Source organism: Chanos chanos, chromosome 3 (assembly GCF_902362185.1).
Source record: "Chanos chanos chromosome 3, fChaCha1.1, whole genome shotgun sequence".
Classification (NCBI taxonomy): Eukaryota; Metazoa; Chordata; class Actinopteri; order Gonorynchiformes; family Chanidae; genus Chanos; species Chanos chanos.
The window spans coordinates 56,085,017-56,108,171 of NC_044497.1; the positions used below are offsets into that span (position 1 = coordinate 56,085,017).

Sequence of the window (23,155 nt, forward strand, 5' to 3'; positions counted from 1 at the left end):
GACTTATTGCTGCTCGAGCTTTTTCAAATCGCCACCAAATTTTTCTTTTCTATCTGAGATATCCATCAAGTGCATTGCAGAAATTGGTCTCATCGAAAAGGGCCATCGGATAGATTTTTTGAAACAAGACTTAACAGGGCGAAAGATTCTGTTACAGGAGCGGTTTTCTCTTTATGACATCGTCACGTCATACCGTGGGATCTGGAGTTTGAGACAATACATGACCACAAGCATCTCTTCCCTTTTTTTTAACCCTTTAACCGCGTGACTTCCGGGAAATAAACTCGCCGCTCCCCTGATCAGAAACAGACCTCCGGCGAAGTTTCCTCTCGTCTTTCTGCACCATCCTTCAACGGTAACGCTAATCCTAATGCTCTCTCACAGATCAGGCGATGTAAAAGTTCTCTGTTACAATTCCTGTCGTCAGATGCATTGAAAAACAAGACGTGCAGCATTAACATCAGCTGCAGCTATTCAAGGCACCTTAGTTGGTATGCAGTTGTCCGTGACAATCTTTGAGTCCATTTTTGAAATAATAATTTACGTCCTATAGCCCTTAACGTAGTTCTTATTAGATGCGTTCAACAGATTGTTGCTTCACGCCTTCAACTAAAAACACCGTGAAGCAACAGAATTGCATTTTACATGTTGAGATTTTGAAATCAGAATTGAATGACAGCGCACATTTGCAGTGAGAAAAGTGATGCTCTGCGGTAAGGTTGTCTAGTTTCACTGATTATTGACGTTCCGTTTTTCATGTAGCTTTTCAGCTGTGAGTAACGAGCGGAGCATATTGATGCAGCTCGTGCAGTGAACCCCACCTGCACTTTTACGGACCGCGCGCTGTTGGATCTCTTTGGGAGCATTACGTTCTCATCAAAAACGCTTTTTTTTTTCAGAAGAGTCAGAGGGTTCGCTCTGAGATTATGTCTACTGCCGAGGATGTCCCCGCTTTCTTCAAAACAATGGGGTCGGGCAGCCCTCACCCACCGCGCCAGAAATTTTGTGGCATGTTCTGTCCGGTGGAGGGTTCGGCGGATAACAAGACGCTGGATTTTGACGCTCTGTCCTCAGGAAAAGGAGGAGGAAAGACAGACGGTCGGGTCATAGACCAGCAGAGAGACATCTCTCAGCCGAGAAAGGTTGAGATACGGAAAAGCACCGGCAAAGAGGCGCTGCAAAACATAAACGACAAGGTAAGAGACCCGGGGATTGTGCCTCGTCATTCGGGCGTTTCTGAATCCTATTCAGAGGAGTCTTAACGATATACGTTCCTCTCGTCTCATCTATCTATCTATCTATCTATCTATCTATCTATCTATCTATCTATCTATCTGTCTATCTGTCTATCTATCTATCTATCCTGGAGAAAGGAAGGAGTGAGCTGACTGAATTTCTTTGCCTTGTGCAAAGTAAGGGTCACACCCATCCTCCAGCTGTGGGCAGATGTTGAGACGATAAACGTTTAACATTAGCAGTAAACACAGAATCTTTATCCTCATCCTTAGAACCACATGCAGGTCCTGCATTATTGCCAAACACTGTTTTACCCATGTTTTTTACCTGACAAAGTATACCAAGTGTTTCCCCTGAAAACTGGAGTTAGGGTGATCAGTGCCCACTAACACCCCCCCCCCCCACACACACACACACACACACACACACACAGACTCTGTGTAATAATGTTTTAGGTTCAAGTTGGGTATCTTAGCAATGTCATATTGGAGGATCAGAAAAAAACGGACATGCAAAAATCAGTATGGTTCGGAAAACAAGGGCTGAGAACTCAGACCAGGATGACCTTTCTATTACCCCTACATACATACATAAATAAATAATATAAATAAATAAATATTTGACAGCTCCTATGGAGCAGGCACTCATTTTAAATTTTAATAACACACTAAGTAACATGCTGATGTGCTTGGTAACTTTTGGTCGACAGAGGAAAATACCTGCAGTGTTTCAGTGTACGTGGTTAGGGATGTGTCTTTACATGTGTCATCTGTGGATTTGAAGTCACAGTGTATTCATGCTGTTGGCATGAAACTCCACAAGTCACAATCCTGTTTTATAATGGAACACTGCTGATGTCTCATCTATAACACACAACTAGATTCTCACTGCCTCCTGCATGCATAAAAAGCCAGAGTAAATGCACACACAACTGCTCTGAAATTTCAACAAACACATTCTATTTTCTGTTGCATAGATGTGCTTGTTTAGAATGTAGCTTTAACTCCCCAGTCTGCAGCAGTGACAGTTAACAGACTTATTTAGACATGAGCAGTACATTCACCAGGTTAATAATGAGACTGAAGCTTACATACTAAACAAGAATGTTTTCACCCATTGTCTGAAAAATGAGAGGAACAATGACTGACAGCAGTAAATAAAGAAAAACATCTTGAATGAATGATATGTATGTGTTTTGCCCTGAAGGATTCATTTCATGGCCTATACAGTGAAATCTTAGTTGGGGGGGTGGGGTGGGGGGGGCCTGTGTTGTGGGAAGTAGACATTCTCCTTGTGCATTGCTCTCTGTGTGAGTCAGCCCAGTGGCTCATGCCAAAAAATTCAAAGGTAAGATTCCACACTCTCCAGCTGGTGTATCTTGGCGCGCAGTAACCATAGTTACAGAGAGGGTTTTTTGAAGGGACTGAGTGATGATGATTGGGCTGGGCGAGGACACAGCGAACTGTGGAGGAGGAAACTCAGGAACGCTGCTCTGTCCTCCGCTTCCTGGGTGGATGCTGCGTTTCTCCTTCTCCTGCCAGAATAAGCGTCTCAGTCTGGGAGACGACAGAGGGAGGAGTGAAGCTGCGTCTCCTCAGGCAGTGTCATTTCAAGGCCCATTAGCCCCCGCGCCTGTGTGTGTGTGTGTGTGTGTGTGTGTGTTCTGGGTGGTGGGTGGTGGGATTTTGCCAGTCATGTTTAGACAATAGAGATATATCTGTAACCTTGCCTTGTAGTGGAAAGATTCATGATGACTCAATGTTGAGGTCAAGAAAAGTGCTGTGTGAAAGACTCATGCACACACACACACACACACACATCCATAGACAGGCTCACAGTTCCGTAGACTGTGACACACATATCCATAGACAGAAACACACACACATCCATAGACAGAGACAGAAACACACACATCCATAGACAGAGACAGAAACACACACATCCATAGACGGAAAGAGACACACACACATACACATACAGACATTCATATGCAGACAGATGACCCCCACCCACCCACACACACACACACACACAGAGAGAGAGAAAGAGAAGTCTATTCTAGTGCTGGTGTTCAGCTGAGCTGAGTGGGAACTGCTGCATGGTATTTTCCCCACTGATGGCTTTTAACGACAGGACTAATCAATAACAGGCACTGCAGCAGGGCAACCACAGAGTCCAGATGACTGCAGGACTCTGGCCCAGTCCTCCCATAATGACCATAATGCACAGGCAGACACAGCTCCCATTATGCATCATATAACAAGTATGTTTGTAATGATACAGTTAACATTTGTGTCTCATGGTGACCGTGGAAGAAACAGCTAAATGGATGAACTGTAACAGTTACAGTGTCAAAAGACAGAGCAGGATGTGTCAACACCAAGCCCACAGTCTGACTGTGGAAACATTAGGAGTGAAAGGAAACTCTTGCTCCTCTACCTCAGACCCCAGCTCTTTTCACTAACACAACTAATGCACAAAAACAATGAATTGTTATTAATATTATTATTGTTGTTGTTGTTGTTGTTGTTGTTGTTATATGTAGTAGTAGTAGTTGTATGTTGTTATCTTATTATTCTTGCTTTTATTTTGCAATTATTTTAATACTCCTGACGTGGACTGAGATGAGTTAGGGTAGCCTTATGTAGTGAGCAGCGCAACATGTGGCATTTGAACATGAAAAAGAGGGGATACGCCTCAGTGTGCCTCGAATCAATTACGACACGACTGTACAAATACGGATCCTTTTTGTATGCGGAACATACGCCGAATCATTTGGCACGCTCGAAAGACTCCCTCCCCTGTCCCGTGCTCCAGAAGTGGACACGGGGGAGGGCTGGTTATCCATGGGAGTAGGGCGGGGCTCTGCGCATGCACGCTGACCTCCGCTCTAAAATTCTCTCCGTTTGAGAGAGAGAGTCTGGGTGGACTTGGTGCATCGGTGGAGAAAGGAAGAGGAGACGGGACTCTGGGTTCTGATTTTCATCTGCTTTCTTTGCGCTTTTCGGGCCTCCTCCACGCTATTATTATTTCTTTTCTCGCAAAAAAAACAAACAAAAAAAATCGCTGTTGGCCATTCCCACTTCAAAGCAACCTGAATTCATTCCATAACGGTGATAACGGTTCATCAAGGCATAGACAAGACACAACGGAGAAGATGTCCGGCTATCAGGGCAAGAAGAATATTCCCCGCATAACTGTGAGTTCAATGGGAAAAAAGCGTTTCTGTATTCTTTTAGACAAGCTCTGATGACTATGGCGTCGCTTGCTGAAAAAAGCTGGAAGCTAGCGGTCCTTTGTAGCACATATTAAAAATAGCTTGTCTCTCCTGCACACACTTACAAAAGGTAAAAGACCTGTTCGCGTCTGCTAGAAATCCGTATGCTGCTTTGAGTTTTGCCAGATGTGTGTTGTAACTTGGACGTTTCTACTTTTGTTTTTTTTTTGGAGCAGACCAGTGACTCTGAGGCGATGGAAATCAGCTGTCATTCAGAATTCATGAGGTCGCTGGGATTGCCGTAGCGATAGCCTACCGCTGGATAGAGTTGCTCTGTAGAGTTCACATTGTTTGTGTCCTGAACGGCTCTTGAGTAAAACTAGGCTACGAATGTATGGGTGTTTACTCTAATGTATTTTTACTTGAAGTGGGTGATGTTGAAAACAGACCACACGCACTGGAAAGGCATTTCTGCAATGTCGGGGCGATGTTCTTTGTTATGAGACCGACCGGGTATCACGGCACGCCAACTGGTGGAACAAATGCGATAGATTTCTCGCATCCGCCCATCCGCAGCAGTGGTTCAAGTTTTTTTTTATATAACGATCAGTTGGAATAATGCGGTTCACATATATATTTATGGATGTGGTTGGGGTGCCCGTTGAAGACCGTTGGCGACTGTTGGCTCTCTTTCTTTTTTTTTATTTTTGTTCTCGCTGTGAGCAGGGGCGGTGTGGTTTTATTCACTGTGCAGTCGCACTGAATGCGCCGATCATGGCGTTTCGAGAGAGCGGCGTAAGATAATGGAAAGCCGCGAACATGCGGGAGGGGACGAGTATCCAGTTTCCTTCGGCGACGCTTAGCCTGTTCTCTCATCAGACGTTCGGAGTAAATAGTACAATTTCGCGTAGTTGAAGGTGTTTGGAAGTCGCATGCATTCGGAGCGGTCGCATTCTTTTCCCCCGGCTTGAACAATTTCTCCTTACTCACAATAGAGAGCGAGAGAGAGAGAGCCCTTCAAGCGTCTCCACCCCTCCCCAAAAGACCGGGTACTCAGTGTGCCGTTTTATGCGCACCTGCTATAAACAGGTGTTCGCGATGCATTAAGTCTTTTTCCCCTTCTTTTAACCGTTTTCACAAGATTCTGATTTTGTGACCTGAAAGGTCAAACACGCTGAATTCTCTCCGTCTGGCTGCGGATGGGTTAGCTTTTGTGTCTTAACAAAGAGAGCAGCAGTTTGGAGCAGGCTTTGGCAGGGAGCTGTAGAAGGAGCATTGTAGCACGTTGTCAGCTTGTCTGCACAGATGAATAAGGTTTGGCTTTCGCACCATTTTTATCCAGCCTGAAACTGAAACAGCACAACGTCTTAGCCACTGAGCTTACAGGTCATTAGGCAGTGTCTGGTGTGCACACACACACACACATCCTTAGAACCCCTCAGGTTCTTAAATTTTGCATATGAATGTGAATCGTGCACAGTGCTAGAGATGTGGACTGGACTGGAAACAGTGGGAAAATGGAAACTGGAATCAATGGAGAAATAACAGGATGAACTGGGGAGACAGACTGGTGAGCATATCTCTGCCACACCCCTGTTGCAACGAGCATGAGGCTCTGCTGTCTCCATGGCCTGCAACCAATAAAATACAGTCACACAGCGATGACTGAGACACACTGAAACACTCTCTCATACAATCGTGTGTGTGTGTGTGTATGAGTGTGTGTGTGTGTGCGTGTGTGCATGCCTGTTTGTGTGTGCGTGTGTGTGTGTGTGTGAGTGCGTGTGTGTGTGTGTGTGTGTGTGTGTGTGAGTGTGTGTGTGTGTGTGCACGTGTGCATGCCTGTTTGTGTGTGTGTGTGTGTGTGAAAGCACACTGGGTAAAAGAGACAGACTGTACATTACACACAGAGCTGCAGCACTGACCCAGACCCTGCCCCCCCTGTTGCCCCTCAGTGGCCAGAATGCCCCCCCCCAGTCAAACTCCGCTCCAGGCCCAGTCCATCAGCAGCCCCCGTGCTGCAGCGTGTGTGCGGACTGAAAGCATGCAGGGCACTTATGTGCCTCGCCCCATAGCTGTCAATTCACTCTGCTTTACAGGAGTCTACAGGAAATGCTTCATCTTCTTCCTCCAGTGTCTCTGACATATCAGCTTCTATTTACAGAATACGCATAATATGATCTACTTATATTTTTTCTATATATAGCTTTCTCTCTCTCTCACACACACACACACACACACACACACACACACAGACACACACACACACACACACACACACACACACACACACACACACACACACACACAGATGGTAAACTGCTCAAATTAATCCAATTTCGGGGATCATATTTGACAGGGAGGAGTGCAGTTGGTGAATTTCCTCTTTTCGTCCTCTGTACGCACACAGGGTTTGTGAGGTCATGGTTTGTGAGGTCATGAGGGGGAAGGTAATGGTTAATAGGTTAATGGAGATGGGGGGTGGGGGTGATGCGAGGGGGGGGGGGGGCTACCCTGACCAGCTGCACAGACAGACAGACAGACAGACAGACAGACAGACAGACTATGGGGAGCAGCACTTGGGAGCCCTTCATTAAAAATGAATGTCATCTCTTTATATCAGCAGCCGTTTTTCCTCTGTCATTAACAGCCTCTCACTGCATGATCACAGGCCTGAGAGGAAAAAAGACGCCCTGAAGACCAGCCTCACATCTGCTCATTTAGACAGGACAAGAGAGCACACGCAGGACATCCGGTGTGGATTGGCTAGATTAGTAATGTATGGTTTCTTAGCGATTTGTCTAAGTTTCCCTTTTTACATAAACGAGAAGATCTGGGGGTATTCTTTGTGTTGTTTTTCTTTTCTTTTCTTTTCTTTTCTTTTCTTTTCTTTCAAACTTTCCATTTTCCTATGGAACCATTTCTGAGTTCAGCCAGCCGGTCACCACTGAAACAAGATCAGCCCCCCAACCCCCCCACCCCCCACCCCACGCCCACCCACATTGCCCACCTCCACCCTTGCGACCTGTCCCAGAATGCACTGTGCCCTCAGACACTTTGTGCTCTCAGACTACACCAACCCCAGTCTCTGTCCAAACTGGCACCGGTTCACCAGTAATGTGGGGTCCCCTTCTCCGCATCACATACAGGATTTCCCTACTCGTAATGCTTTCCGTGTGAGGAGGGAGGTCTCCCCACCCCTCCTCAGAAACTGAGAGGACGGAAAACAGGTAGTCACGCATGTAAACTTCTGTAGGCCCTCACCGCTTGTCTGTAAGCTGCCCCTATGTGCCGGGACACAAACACTGAATACACTCTAAACCACTTTTAAAAGGAACCAATGACAGATGACTCCCTAGTCAGATTGTTGGCTTAACCAAAACTTTAAAATGTTCAAGTATGACCGTATATGTGTTTGCATAAGTGACTATGTGTATGTGTGTGCGTGTGTTTTTGTGTGTGTGTGCGTGCATGTGTGTTTGTGCGCGTGTGTGTGTGTGTGCGTGTGTGTTTGTGTGTCAGTGCAAGTGCATGTGTGTTGAGGGTCTGGCTGTTTGTAAGGTCTGTGAATTTTAAAGGGCTTTGCTTGGCATGTTTGTCTGCCTTTTTTCCGGTGAGATAAGCAGTGGTCTCAGGAGACAGTCGTCAAGAGGATGAATCTGTCTGCAGGCCTATGGTGGTTACATTCACCGCAAACTTTTGACCCAACCAAGTCAGCAGTGACTCTGAGTTTACATGTGCACTCTATACACACAGCACTGCTGTTCCTGACCTGAGAGTCTGCTTTGACTCACTCTCACATTGGTTACATTCATATATATAATGTGAATAATCTGAAATAACCGTCTCCGATTATCTCTGGATGGACTGATATTCTTTCGTTTGGCTTTGAGCACGCTCTGTCTGGCTGATCTCCTAAATACTGCCACTCGAGGGAAAGACATCACAGGTGCCAGTGATTTGGTTTTCCTTTAAAGCTGATCTCGGATCAGATCAGCATCCCTAATTGGAGGTTTTAGCTGTCTGTTCCTTACAAATTTCCTTTTCCTTTTCTTTTTTCTTTTTCCATCTTTAATTTGTTTTTCCATCTTTTTGAAGCATCTCGTCAGACACTGAAAGAGGACTATCTCAAGTGGAACGTTCTGGAAGTGGTGTTTTTCACTCGGGGCAGCGTTCCTGTTTTGCTTCCTTCTCGTTCTGGAGGAAGCGCACTTGGCACAGGGAATTCCTCCGCTGTCCTGTGGGGTTTGCAGGTTCACATCTGCGCTTGCACTTTCGGGGGGCTTCTTAACGACCGCACGCTCTTGAGCTGTAGTACGAGCGCCTCTGAAAGACGCGTTACGCAACGAGCCGCGCGATTGTCCGTTTTTTTTTTGTTTTTTTTTCGCGGTCAGCGCGTGGAACGGTCGGAGTGCGGAGTGGTTCACATCCTGTTTGCGTGTGGCCCCTGTGTGTTCTCATACGCTTGGTATTCATCTGTGTGATACTTTGGACCAGTGCCAGGACAAGCACAGGGGGAAGGAAACCTTCTTTTAGGCAGATTCATCCCACGCTGTAGTGGCCTGAGCACTGTCTCTGTGCTACCGTATGCAACACGGTTCTGAATTATAATAGAACATCATTGGCTGCACTAGCAGTTGAAATGTACGTCTCACTCACTCACTCATTTCCAAAGCCACGGGGGGGGGGGGGGGGGGGGGTGCTGGAGCCTATCCCAGCGTTCATTGGGCAAAAGGCTGGGGAAACACCCTGGACAGGTCGCCAGTCCATCGCAGTGAAATGTATGTTAATGTGTCAATGTCGGCAAGATTGGGAAAATTGCACGAAGTAGTGAATTAGTAAGATATTCAGTGGGTTTTTTTGTACTTAAATGTTCTGTACTTAAATTAGGAGTTGATTAGGAGATGAGTTTGGGTAAACAGGAAAAATTTTATCTGTAATGTATCCTTTGTTATTGTGTTCTCTAGAGGGATGGATGGATGGATGGATTCATTTCAGTGTCATACACCTTTGGCTGCCCAGTCCATGTGAACTCACAGCCACTGTTCGCTTTACAGTTTAGACTGGTTCAATTAAAGTCTGTCCAGAAACCTGTGTTAGATTAAACAGAACCGCTCACTGTTGTCCTGAGAACCTTACAGAAAAATCAAACAAACACCAATACATAATCTCACTATCCCCATCCATATAAACAGTTCTGAAAATCTTTTATCTTAAAGCTTTTGATATACATTTGTCCTGACCTTTGTAAACTGTTAAACACGTCATCACCAACATCAGCTCCACACTGTGAGAAAACCCAGGAGTTATTCTCAGACACCCTTTACTTGCCTTTTTACCCTCCAATAGAGGGTCCTTTCTTTTCTTTTCTTTTTTAAAATCAAGAAAACAGGTGTATACTCTGCTCTTCTGATCAGAAACCTCCATATTATTCATATTCCGTCTGTTAAAAAAAGCAGCAGGAGTCCTGCCCTCTGTAACTGGACCTGTGCATGTCTGCTCTTACCCCTCAGGGTTCGTTTATCACCGAGGGATTTGTGCTATGCTAATGTTTATTCATCAGGTGTCAATGGTCATTAACCAGGTTAATCCCCGTTTATCTCTCTGTGCTGGAAAGATGACAGTAACGGTCACACGGTGACTCTTACACAGGAGCAGTTTGGTGGATGAATGTCAAAGCCAAAGACACTTCTGCCATCCACACAGCCTTTCAGTTCAAGTCACCTGTGTTTGCCCCTGGAGGGGGTGACATCTGTTTGAAGACATGGGCATGTGCTGTTACGCTGAGACTCAGATCCAACCGCCATGTATCCAGTCTCAAAACAAGGCGGGTCGAGTATCCAAATCAAACCCACTGTCAGCAATAAAACGCGTCTCTGAGGGAGTTTGGTCCGTTCATGATGAACTGAACTTTTGGTTTTTTTAGCCTGGGACTCATGCCTAGGCCAGGGGGGTGGGGGTGTGTGTGTGTGAAGAGACGTAGCCATACGAGACTATTTTGTTTTTTCTGTGGGGGGGGTTGCAGGAGGCAGCTATGCAAAGGCCAGCGTGGAGGAGTTGCCAACACGCATCTAAAGAAGCGGGAGTCCAAACAGTAGAGGCTTTGTCTTCGGAACACGCAGCAGACCGTGTGACTGGAACTGTTCCGTCCCTCCCCCTTTTGGAAGAAATGGAAGTGCCACTGGGGCAGTGGAGAGATACAGGGGTACCGGAGAGAGAGAGAGAAAGGGAGGAGGGGGGGGGTCTGTTCCTCTCTCAGACCTTTCAGCCAATCGGGCGAGACACACAAAGGCGTTGATGACTGATCTGAAGCTGCTCCGTCACTCCAGTGAAAAGAGAGCGAACTTGTGGGCGGAATCAGACTCCCTCGTCCGTCCCTCGGGCGGGTTCTCTCGGTCGGAGCGGACGAACGAGACGGGCTATCTGCTTTTAGCCGACCGCCGTCCATCCGTTCTGGGCGGATGCCTTTTCCCCCGACGTTTGAGCAGGGGCGTACGCAGACACCCCGGATGACTGTTTTCGGTCGCTCGTGAGAAAACGTCACAGAATAGGCCGTACATCTGTTTAGATAATAATAACATGGACCCCACCAGCCCCCCAAAATATTTTCTTTCCTCCTGCTCTCCCTCCAGCTTTCCCCAAGTGGGAGACATCCATTGTTTCTTTGGTGAGGACTCCGAATGAGAATGCTACAGATCTTTGGCTTGTGTTGAAATGCCTTTGGCTTTCGGTTGACGATTGGCTCATGCTTCATTCATCGCTGCCGGCCCGGACCGTTGCATTCTGGGACTGTGTGTGCGCTGTTTAAGAACTGTTCCATATCTTATCTACATTCTAGCGATGGGGGGTGGGGGGGTGGGGTTTCAGAGGGGGTTCAGTGTCGGAGCCGTTGGCCAGGCCAGAACAGAGCAAAACTCAAACGTCGGAACATATTGTGAAGTGGCACTGTCGGACGCAGTGCCAACTGGAACATCTGTGCTGGGCACATTGTGGGTGCAGGAAGGGGGGGGGGGGCTCTGCCACAAGCCGGGCCAGATCCTTTAATTAGCACATAACACAGCACTGAGTGACGTGACTTAACACACAACGCGACTTCCGTTGCCATGGTGCCAAACACAATGGCCAGCCTGGTAGCCTCACTTGAGATGGTTCCAGTGAAATGAATATCATGGCTTTGGCTTTGGATCATTGGATCTTCTCTCCCGGGCTGCCAAGCTGTTGGAGAACACCCTCACCGTACCCACCCTCAGTCCACTTGGGCTTTGACATTGATATTAGCACATGCACGTCATTTTGCGCCCCCCCCCCCCCCCCCCCCGGGTTCTGTCTAATACTGACAGCAGTGCTGTGACCATGTTTCCCATTCTGCCTCCTGGAACCTGAACGGCATTCTGGGAACAGTTTAGATCTCTCTTTCTCTCTTCTTCTAATGAGTGCACTCTGTGTGTGAGTGTGTGTGTGTGTGTGTGTGTGTGTGTTGCAGTTCATACAAGCATTTTTTTTTTCTACATTCATGTAATGCTATCCAAATCCAAATCATGATGCAATGCTGTTGTTTTCTTTGTGAAAACAGTTGATGTTTTTGTGTGTTTTTCAGAGCGACCGTCTCCTGATCAAGGGAGCGAAGATTGTGAATGATGACCAGTCTTTCTGTGCTGATATCTACATGGAGGATGGTCTGATAAAGTGAGTCTCGGGTTTTCAGTGAGTTCAGAACCTCATCTATCCCAACTGTCACTTTCAAGTGATTGTGAAATGGCGTAAATTCATTCATTTCAACATATAGCATAGATCAGAAGGGCATTCCACAAAGCAGGATTTCTCTGTTAGCCAGATGAATCGAGCCCAACTATCCAGCAGGAGAACAGCCAAGGAGAACAGCTAAAGAGAACAGCTGAGGAACAGCCGTGATTTTTAATTTAAGTTGTTCTGGCAACTGAGAAATCATGTCTTGAAGAATAACCAACACCAGTCACCTCGTGTTTATCATGGTGTCTTCCCGTCGCTCTCTCAGGCAAATTGGGGAGAATCTGATTGTCCCTGGCGGGGTGAAGACCATCGAAGCTCACGGCCGCATGCTGATGCCGGGCGGCATCGACGTGCACACGCGATTCCAGATGCCCGACCGCGGCATGACCGCGGCCGACGACTTCTACCAGGGCACCCGCGCCGCCCTGGCAGGGGGCACCACAATGATCAGTGAGTTTCTTCATCATCACCTAGTTCCTCCTCCTCACTCACAGTGTCTGCAGTCTGTATCAGAGCTGCCAGAGGAGTCAGGGGCATTGGCATCAGTGGCGTGTAAATCCTAAGTGAGTTTAAACGACACTCGTAATAACATAATGATATGAGTGTAAACCCGACTTGCCCTAATCCTCAGACATGCTCCGTCTGAGGAGCAGTGAGTCCAGGGTGGTTTTTGTCTGATTACAGGCTTTTCTATATTCTGATGCCTGAGTCTCCTGTAATGTCTTTACTGGGCCTGTGTGCTGTGAGGTTGTGCTGAGTCAGCAGTAAGCTTGATTAGACTGCAGGAGGACGCACTGACTCAGGCTGGCGGGACTGCAGAGTCCACGCTAACAGAGCCATAAATAAAACATCACAGACGTTTAGAATGTCGGTACTCCTCAGGATCAGTCGCAATGACAATGTTCTTTACAGTCAGGGAAAATCACCGACTGTAACTCTCTCTCTCTCTCTCTCTCTTTCCTCACGCTCTCTCTCTCTCTCCCCTGCTCTCTCTCTCTCTTTCCTCACGCTCTCTCTCTCTCTCTCTCTCTCTCTTTCCTCACGCTCTCTCTCTCTCTCCCCTGCTCTCTCTCTCCCTCTCTCTCTCTCTTTCCTCACGCTCTCTCTCTCTCTCCCCTGCTCTCTCTCCCCCCCTCTCTCTCCCCCCCCTCTCTCTCCCTCCCTCTCTCTCTCCCTCCCTCTCTCTCTCTCTCTCTCCCCCTCTCTCTCTCTCTGAATCTCTCTGTCCATCTATTTGTGTGTCTACCTCACTGTCTCTTCCTGTGTGTGCGTGCGTGCGTGTGTGCGCGTGCCTGTGTGTGTGTGTACGTGTGTGTGTGTGTGTACGTGCGTGCGTGTGTGTTTGTATGAACAGTCGACCACGTGGTAGCAGAGCCTGGGGCCAGTCTGATCTCGGCCTTTGAGCAGTGGCGGGAATGGGCCGACTCGAAGTCCTGCTGCGATTACTCTCTCCACGTGGACATCACCGAGTGGCATAAAGGCATCCAGGAGGAGCTGGAGACGCTGGTCAAGGACCAAGGTACGGCCTCCGTGACTGTCGGCGAGTCTTCAGCCGAAACGCGCCCCGCGACCTCGCCCGCTTGTTTCAGAGGGACATTCCGTGGCAGCTGACATGAGATTAAGCGAAATGAATGCTGACATCACGATGTCTGAACAATGACTGTTGAACATGTAATTAGGGCATACTCATCTGCCCTCATCGTGGTTTCCATCTCATTTAAATTCAGGAATGGGAACTTCCATGGCCCTTTCCTCTCAGCGTGCCAGCGAGCAGACTGACTTAGTCTAGTTACTTTTCCACTTTATTTATGTATTAGAATCTCCTATGTCGAGCGTCTCTATGCCTGTCAATCAATTCTCATTCTTTTTTTTTTTTTTATTTTCACCTGTATCCCTGTGTGAAGGAGTCAACTCTTTCCTGGTCTACATGGCGTACAAAGACGTCTTCCAGCTGACCGACGCTCAGGTGAGACTCTGCCCAGTTCTCCTGTGCTCTCTGTGTGTGAGGTACATACAGCACATGATCTATCCTGAGTCTCTTCAGCCTTTTGTCTTCTAAAGCGAGCCCCTCCTGTGGACTGTGAGTGCAGGCCTGTGTTAAGTCTCAGTGTCTCTGTAGCTGGTCAGACAAAGAGACTGAGGGTGAAAGAAGAAGACGTCTCTGTCTGACTCTAAAGCACGCTGATCTCAGAACAGCCCAGTGCTGATGGTTGCTCCTGTGTGAGGACTCTTTGGCAGTGCTCCAGCCAGACAGTTTTGCTTTAATGTCTTTTTGATGGGCCTTTTTGTCAGGCTTTTTCGTCAATCTTTGCATCACCAAATGCATTATCTCTGCCCATCACAGTGTGTCTATTGATACACAGGATGTTTTCTAAGGATGCAGCTAAAGGCTAACCAACATGACTCTGACTTAAACATGTGTGTGTGTGTGTGTGTGTGTGTGTGTGTGTGTGTGTGTGTGTGTGTGTGTGTGTGTGTGTGTGTGTGCACGTGTGTGTATATGTGTGTGTGTATATGTGTGTGTGTGTGTGTGTGTGTGCATGCACATGTGTGTATATGTGTGTGTGTGTCTGTGTGTGTCTGTGTGTGTGTGTGCATGCACGTGTGTGTATACGTGTGTGTGTATATGTGTGTGTGTATATGTGTGTGCAGATCTATGAGGTTTTCAGCGTGATCCGGGATCTGGGAGCCGTGGCACAGGTCCATGCGGAGAATGGAGACATCATTGCTGAGGTATGTCCCAAAGCCAAACTCCAAAACCCCCACAGAACTCCCACCGAGCCCCTCCCTGCTCCCCACTCATCTGTCCACGACAGGCTCGCTGCTTTGCCATCAAAACATGAGATCTTATGTTTGGATTTCTCAGACTTTATACTGGCAGGCTTTAAGAGAGCAGAGATTACATCATAACGCTTGTCTAATCAGCGACAACAGATATTTGGCACAACAAGGTTTGAACTAAGAAAACTGTGATGGTCCAGAAGACATTTGTAGTAACACACAGAATTCAGAATTGAGAAATTGCCCAGTTGGATGGTAATTGAAACGAGTTTGCTTAAGTCTCGTGTTGTTCATTGTTGTGACGTTTGTTTAAAGACTCTTCCGACGACTTTATCTGTCTTTTTCTCTCTTTTGTTCATTCTTTCCCTGTTTTGTGTCGTTTCTCTGTGCAGGAGCAGAGGAGGATTCTGGAGCTGGGCATCACTGGACCAGAGGGGCACGTTTTAAGCCGTCCTGAGGAGGTAAAAACAAACAAACAAGTGCTCCTCTGTCACGCATCATCGCTACATTTTGGGGAGGTTTTTTTTTTTGCCACTGTCTCCTTGGACTTGCTCACTGGGGGTTTAAACACTGATCTCGGTAAAACCTGCTTTGAGACAATTTAATTCTACAAAGCGCAATACAAATGAACTTGAATTTGAACGTGTTTGAAACCTTTCTTCCTTTTTCTTCACTCTGTTCTCACCCCAGCGCTTACTTCCACTGTCTTATGTTGACTTTCTAGTGAGGCGTTTGTTGCTGTCTTTTGATTCGTGCAGGTTGAGGCGGAGGCGGTAAACCGTGCCGTGACGGTGGCCAATCAGACCAACTGTCCTCTCTACATCACCAAGGTGATGAGCAAGAGTGCTGCTGATGTCATCGCCCAAGCCAGGAAGAAAGGTGAGTGTCGCCTACGGAGCAGTCCAGGACATCCAGAACAAATTCAGACATCTCAGGGAACTCTATTTCTGAGTTCTCAGAGGCGTCTGTCTGCGCCTCGTAAAGACTTGGCTCTAATGCACGCTTAAAACCAGATTCGCCCCCATCCCAAGCCATGTTGTGAAAAATCATTTTAATTTGAACGAACAAGCCAGAAGCAGTCGTCATAGACGCTCCGGAGCTGTTTAGCTGGGCGCAGATCCATCTCATGACGACATAGTGGAGAGACTCCAAGGTTTGACTCTTCCACTCTCGGACGCTGTGACTAACGCGATGTGATTGGTCCGTTCAGGCACTGTGGTGTACGGAGAGCCAATCACTGCCAGCCTTGGTACAGATGGCTCCCACTATTGGAGCAAGAACTGGGCCAAGGCAGCTGCCTATGTCACGTCACCGCCCCTGAGTCCCGACCCGACCACGCCCGATTATCTCAACTCACTCCTCTCTTGGTAAGATGCACACGACACGTTCTCCTCAGCCTTGTGTGTGGAGAAATCTGAAAGAGCATCTGGACTAAAACTAAGCCATAGCCAGTGAACCTGAAAAAGCTCCAAAAGTCACACTGCCATATTTTTTTAAATTTCTAAATTTCTGTTGATTTCTCCATATTACTCATTTTAAATGTGCACAGTGTAATCACATTTCCACAGCCAGTAGGCGATTTGTATGGGGATGAGGGGGGATGCCAAAATGGCCAAAATGCATCCCCCTTGTTAAACTGACATCCTCCTATATAATCTGTAGGGTTAGTGTCAGTGACCGCTGGGCCATCTCCACTGTTAAAAAAATCACAAATCGCTGACTGAGCACAGCCATGCAGAGGAGAGTGGTGTTGGTCTTTGTTCTCTCCTCTCGGTGTTTCTGTGTGGACACTCAGGTTTTTCTCTCTCTGCGCTTTTCCCTCTCAGTGGAGACCTGCAGGTGACTGGCAGTGCCCACTGCACGTTCAACACTGCCCAGCGCGCCGTGGGCAAAGACGACTTCACCCTCATCCCTGAGGGCACCAACGGCACCGAGGAGAGGATGTCCATCATCTGGGACAAATGTGTGGTGAGAGAGAGACAGAGACAGAGAGAGAGAGAGAGACAGAGAGAGAGACAGACAGAGACAGAGAGAGAGAGAGACAGACAGATAGAGACAGAGAGAGGGACACAGAGAGAGAGACAAAGAGAGAGACAGAGAGAGAGAGACAGAGAGATGTATTCATAGGATTTAATTATAGAGGGTCGTACATTCATTTGACACACTCATATACACAACACATGATTTATTGTGACATCTTGTTGTTCACTCTATTCACTGTTGTTTGTAATTTATCAGATGGAGGTTAATGTCTAGCCAATACGCAAGTCACCTCATTGTTGTTTTGCCAAAGGCCAATGATTACTGTAATCAGCATTCATTAAAACCTGCAGATAGATAACACAGTTAGACAGTTCAGACACATGCACACTCAGACACACGCACACTCACACACACACACACACACCAACACACACACGCTCTCTGACACATATCCTCTGAATCAGCCTGGCTCCTGATCTCCACTCAGACCCTGGTTTGCTTTCCCTGGCTTGTTTTAAGGTCACTGGGAAGATGGACGAAAACCAGTTTGTAGCTGTCACCAGCACCAACGCTGCCAAGATCTTTAACCTGTACCCGCGGAAGGGCCGCATCGCTGTGGGCTCCGACGCAGACCTGGTCCTCTGGGATCCCGACGTGACCAAGATCATCTCAGCCAAGAGCCACAACCTGGTGAGTCCCCCATACACACACACACACACACACACACACATACACATACACACACACACACACACACACACACACACCCTGGTCAACACACACACCTGCACACACACACACACACACACACATATGCACACAGACACACACACACTCAGCCACACACACACCTCAGTCAACACACTCATACACACACACACACACACACACACACACACACATACATATGCACACAGACACACTCACACTCTCACCCACACACACACACACAAACATCCCCCAGTCAACACACACAGGAGCTGTTCTCACAGGAAGCAGAACAGGCTGTTTCCCTTAAAAAAAAAAAAATTACATGCTGTATTTAGTGTGGAAAAAAATGCCATAAAATATGAATGATGTCATCCCATCCCTGGCCTAATAAGGTGTGTTTCTGTAAAGCTGTGGCCAGTTACAAGTTTTTTATGGTTGCGGCTCTGAGCGCTGACCACAGATGATTGGTCGTGCTCTGATTGGCTGTGGTCTGATTGGCCGTGCTCTGTTCGGGGAGGGGTGGGCCCCACACACCCAGGGGACTGATGTCATCCTTAAACTTCGTCTGAGTGCTGGATCACGTCTCTCCTGATTGTTAGCAGACACAACATTGGATGTACATGAGTGTGTGTGTGTGTGTGGGTGTGTATCTGAACACACAGTGACCTCATGCTGTTTTTGACTCTCGGTGCATTGCCGTGAAAGTCAATGCCAGTGGCCTTATTGGAGGGTGTTCACATCACCTCCCACACCCTGTTCTTTCCTCTCCTCTTCCTGCCCCACTCACACTTTTCCCTCCTTTTACTCTCTCCGAAAATCACAGCCTTTCTCTCCACCCCCGTGGGCTGATCGGCCGGCAGAGTGGGAATTAGGCTGAGAAGGTGGATTAATGACACAGTTTCATGAGAAGGTGGATTAATGACACAGTTTCATGAGAAGGTGGATTAATGACACGGTTTCACGAGACGGTAGATGAATGACGCAGACTCCCCACAGACACACTGAGCCTGTTAGATCTCATCTCACTCTAGTTTCATGCCTCGCATTCTTACAAGGTCCCAGAGTGAGAATTCCTCTTGTGTCATCACCTTTCCCGCCTGTCGTGCGACACAAATCTTCAAACCCTCTGCTCTGCGGTCGCCCGTCGCCCCATGTGTCTCGTCTCCAGGGGCGGGTAAAAGAAAAAGAACCCCTCAGGTCACGACCCCTGAGCGGCCTCCCCATGTCTCCTGTTCTGTGAGCGTGTGAGATCCAGCTGTGGCTTCTCTCTCCTGCAGGCTGTGGAGTACAATATCTTTGAGGGACTGGAGGTGAGGGGAGCTCCTCTGGTGGTGATCAGTCAGGGAAAAATCGTGCTGGAGGACGGAAACCTCCACACCACGGAAGGCTCCGGACGCTACATCGCGCGCAAGCCCTTCCCCGACTACGTCTACAAGAGGATAAAAGCTCGCAGCAAGGTTAGTGTGTGTGTGAGTGTGTGTGTGTGAGTCTCTCCCTGTGTGTGTGTGTGTGTGTGTGTCTGTGTGTATGTGTCTATATGTATCTGTGTGTGTGTGTTTCTGTATGTATCTGGGTGTGTGTATCTGTGTGTGTGTGTGTCTGGGTGTGCATGTGTGTGTCTGTATGTGTCTGGGTGTGCGGGTGTGTGTGTGTGTGTGTCTGTATGTATCTGTGTGTGTGTGTGTGTCTGTATGTATCTGGGTGTGTGTATGTGTGTTAGTGTGTGTCTGTTTGTGTTTGGCTAAATTTATCAGTGGATCGATGGCCTTGGTTTTAAATTGCTTTGGGAGCTGTTTGCTCTGGATGTTGTCTGACTAATAGGACTGAAGGTCTATTGGATGTGATGATTGACAGGTATGCTCCCTCCTCTCTCTCTTCTGTAGTTGGCTGAGCTGCGTGGGGTCCCCCGTGGTCTCTACGACGGCCCGGTCTGTGAGGTGTCTGTGACGCCCAAATCCGTCACCCCTGCGTCGTCTGCCAAGACCTCTCCTGCCAAACAGCCGAGCCAACCTGTCCGTAACCTTCACCAGTCCGGGTTCAGTCTGTCCGGTGAGAACTTTAACACGTCCACTGGGAAAAAACCCGCGTGATGTCATCACGGGATTTGACCCATGACAGCTGCCACAAGCGCTTCCTCTCTGTGTGCTCGTTCCCTTTGTAAGGACAGAAAGTAAAAGACTCATAGCAGTACCAAGGGAAACCCTGCTACACGGTCCCTGGAGGAGCGAACTGCAGAAATCCAGTTCTTCTCTTGTTTTTACTCTCCTGGGCACTTATATGGAGTTTGAACATTATCCTGGCCTGTTTAGATTTGGGATCAAATTGTTTTGGAAAAGTCAACACATTACATTGCAGTCTAATGTAGTAACCGCTCTTACGCTTAACAAATATGCACACATTCGGCAAACACTCACAAACGTTCTGATTGGTCAGGAGGTGTCATGCGAGTGTGTGTAATTTCTGTGTAGCCACACCAACCTGTATGAATCAAAAGATTCATACGGATATGGACAGGCACACCACTGGACCTCAGATCGCTGTATTTATGGAAGTTGTCCAGTTTGTAGTTAGTGAACATAACAAGTTAGTAACATAATGTTTAGTAACATAATGTGTGCTAGTTACTTGTCTATACATTCTCCCAGCTGTGGTGAGCAAGCTGTGGCGTAAATGGGATATTGCACTGGTCTGAGATCAGTTATGAACCAGTTAACCACAGTGGTCCTCGCTGTCCTTCTGCAGCTAAACCCCATCCCCAGTCATATGGGGTATTTTTTTTTTATCCTAACTCTCTTGCCTCCATTGCGCTGTTTCTACCATATTTGTACTGATCCTGTCTGTCTGTCTTTTTGTTTTTTAAACTAAATTAAACTGTAACGTGGTGTCTTTATCTCCTGTTCTGTTTGCAGGTGCTCAGATTGACGACAATGTCCCTCGCCGTAACACCCAGCGCATAGTGGCGCCCCCTGGTGGTAGGGCCAACATCACCACCCTGGGCTAAGCCTCTTCACAGACGAAAAGGGGGTTGAGGGGGAGGGATGCCTGGAAGTAGGGGGTGTTCGCCAAGACCACGCCCACATCAAGAGCCAAACCCTTCCCCCAGGGCCCAAGACTCCCCCCCCCCCCCCCACTTTCCCGACCGTCACCGCCCACCACCCCCTCCCATCCGTCCATCTCTCTCTCTCTCTCTTCTCTCACTCCTCTAACCCTGACCCTGTCACTCCATCCTAGAGGAGACATCTAGAGATAAAAAACAAAAACAAAAAGTATTTGCACCGTGCAAAGAAAAGAAGAAAAAAAAAAAACACACACACACACACACAAAACACTTCATATTTGAACACTTCCGTACATAATATGATTTAGTGTTTTATACTGTACTTTTTACTTTTCATGTATCATGTTGTTGTTGTTTTGTTTTTTGTTTTTTTAATTTAACATGTATGAAAGGAGGGGATCAAGTTAGACTAGACCGAGCAGAGTTTTTGTTTGTTTGTTTGTTCGTTAACGTTGCTACATTATTTAACAGGGCAAGTAGGCGAAAAACAGAGAGCACGATATTTGGTTCACGTCTAGAGGCTGTTCACAGCTTGTGGAGAAACCTCTAAAAGGAGAAGATGGAATTTCTGTGTCCAAAAAATGTCTCTGTCGTCAGTGTTTGACCTCGACCGCAACCGTTGCATCGATCTTATGACTTTTGTTTGTGTTACACATTTTTTTAGTGGTGGTGGTGGTGTTGTTGTTGTTGTTGTTGTTGTTGAAGTTCACCGCCTCCCGAAACAGAAAACCCATTGCGTAATCCAACACACACAGTAAATAAATACCACGTGGATAACGATAAACAGGCGAGGAGTGCGACTGCTCTCTCCGGTTCCTAACAGACCTGTGGGTGGAGGCAGTGAACCCAGCCATCCACACACACTGCCATCGAGTGAGTCCTCCAGGGATAAGAGCTCATCGCGACCCCATCCCCTCAGCTGCATTGTGAAAGGAGGTTAAATAAGGTCCGTGGTTCAGGGTTAGACGCTGCTTTACTGCATGATAATACGATGGAAGACCATCCGTCCCTTCGAGCGCCCCCCTCTGATTCGGCCGTGAGAGAGAAAGCACCGCAGCCCCCCTCTGCCCTGAGTGTAAGATTTCGGAACTCGGTGGCCCTGCCTGGGGAGCTGTGTGTTGGAGTCAACTCTGACTAGTCTGGAGTGAAAGGGGAGGGGAGGGTGGGGAGCGCTACCTTCCAGAACAACCTTTAATTTCGGCTCTCACGGCCACACCCCCCCAGTCGAGTCCTTTGATATGTGAGGTTACATCATGTGAAGGGGGAGGGAGAAGGGGAGGGGCATCTTCCTATGAGGGTTTGCACGCCGCACCGTGGGTTAGTGAATGTTGACTGTAATACTTACTATGTAACTCTTCCATTGCTAGAGATGAATGTTTGTTCTGTCCCCGTGTGTCCTGTTTAATACACAAACCTCGATGCTCAACGCGGGCCTGAAATCACAGAGGGGAGGGACACTGATCCTCGACTTTCAGCGTTCTTTTATAGGTAGTGCTGATGTGTTTTATTTTTGCTGACGTAAGAGATGGCTGTTGGACGAACTGTTAACGAGCCAGTGTTAACCGATACAAAGGTGCCACCTTCATTTCTTTTCCAACTACTGTGGTAGTGCTTTTATAAAAAAAAAAAAAAAAAAACTCACAAAAACACAAAATCGAGTTGCCTGAGTTGTGTAGGGTTTTTTTTTGTACGTTGCAGTTGAAATCCATTTGTTATTGCTTAATGTAGTGATGCTGTTGATTGAGTTGCCTGAGGTTTCAGCCTGTCTGGAGAGTCGATTTAGAGTGACGATGAGGATGATGATGATGATGATGATAGTGATGTTTTTGACTAACGTGTAGTGTTACTAACGGAAACAGCGAATGCTGCTTCACCTGTGCCTCTCGGTTGGTCTAATGCGGGATCTTAAGCAACCCCTGGTGGACCAACGCTCACACACACACAACCACACACACACACACACGCTCACACTCACGCACACACACACACACACGTTCACTCACACACACACAACCACACGCTCACACTTACACACACACGCTCACACACACACACACTGTTTTTGCACAGCCTGGTTTTCATTTAGTAAAACTGTCCTCCGCCTCCTTGTCTTTCTTTCGTTCTTTTCCTGTGCACACTGGCAAAATCTCCTGGTATTGCCCGTCATTTCCTCTCTATGACTCAAACACACACACACACACACACACACACACACACACGTACCTATGGAACAAGTTCTGTCTGTCTACCCAGAATGTGCTTTGAAGCCTGGCAGTCTCACACTCCAGGCCCTTTGGTCTTTTGAAGTTGAACTGGGAGTGTGTAATGGAATGAGGTGACCCAGTGAGGGATGGGCCCAGTAAAGGGTGAAAGTTCTGACACGTCTCGTCGGTGAAGAGCAGAGCTCTCTTACCCTCCGC

General features: G+C 47.5%; 1 protein-coding gene across 1 annotated transcript; it reads left to right on the forward strand.

Moving 5' to 3' along the window:
* The first annotated feature begins 4,325 nt into the window (after positions 1–4,325).
* Positions 4,326–20,678, forward strand: dpysl2b (dihydropyrimidinase like 2b). Its single transcript, XM_030768145.1, has 14 exons — positions 4,326–4,435; positions 12,051–12,139; positions 12,468–12,652; positions 13,557–13,721; positions 14,107–14,168; positions 14,855–14,935; positions 15,376–15,444; positions 15,742–15,862; positions 16,194–16,350; positions 16,810–16,951; positions 17,486–17,656; positions 18,955–19,134; positions 19,561–19,726; positions 20,587–20,678. Exons 1-14 carry the CDS (start codon positions 4,394–4,396, stop codon positions 20,676–20,678), a joined length of 1,722 nt encoding a protein of 573 aa, XP_030624005.1. The 5' UTR covers positions 4,326–4,393.
* The last annotated feature ends 2,477 nt before the right edge of the window (positions 20,679–23,155 follow it).

Excerpts from the sequence above, each read along its gene's own strand:
- dpysl2b (XM_030768145.1), top strand. The coding sequence starts at position 4,394 with ATGTCCGGCTATCAGGGCAAGAAGAATATTCCCCGCATAACT. Across the intron at positions 14,936-15,375 it reads ATGGAGACATCATTGCTGAG|GAGCAGAGGAGGATTCTGGA; the intron begins GTATGTCCCAAA and ends TTCTCTGTGCAG. Across the intron at positions 16,351-16,809 it reads CTCAACTCACTCCTCTCTTG|TGGAGACCTGCAGGTGACTG; the intron begins GTAAGATGCACA and ends TTTCCCTCTCAG.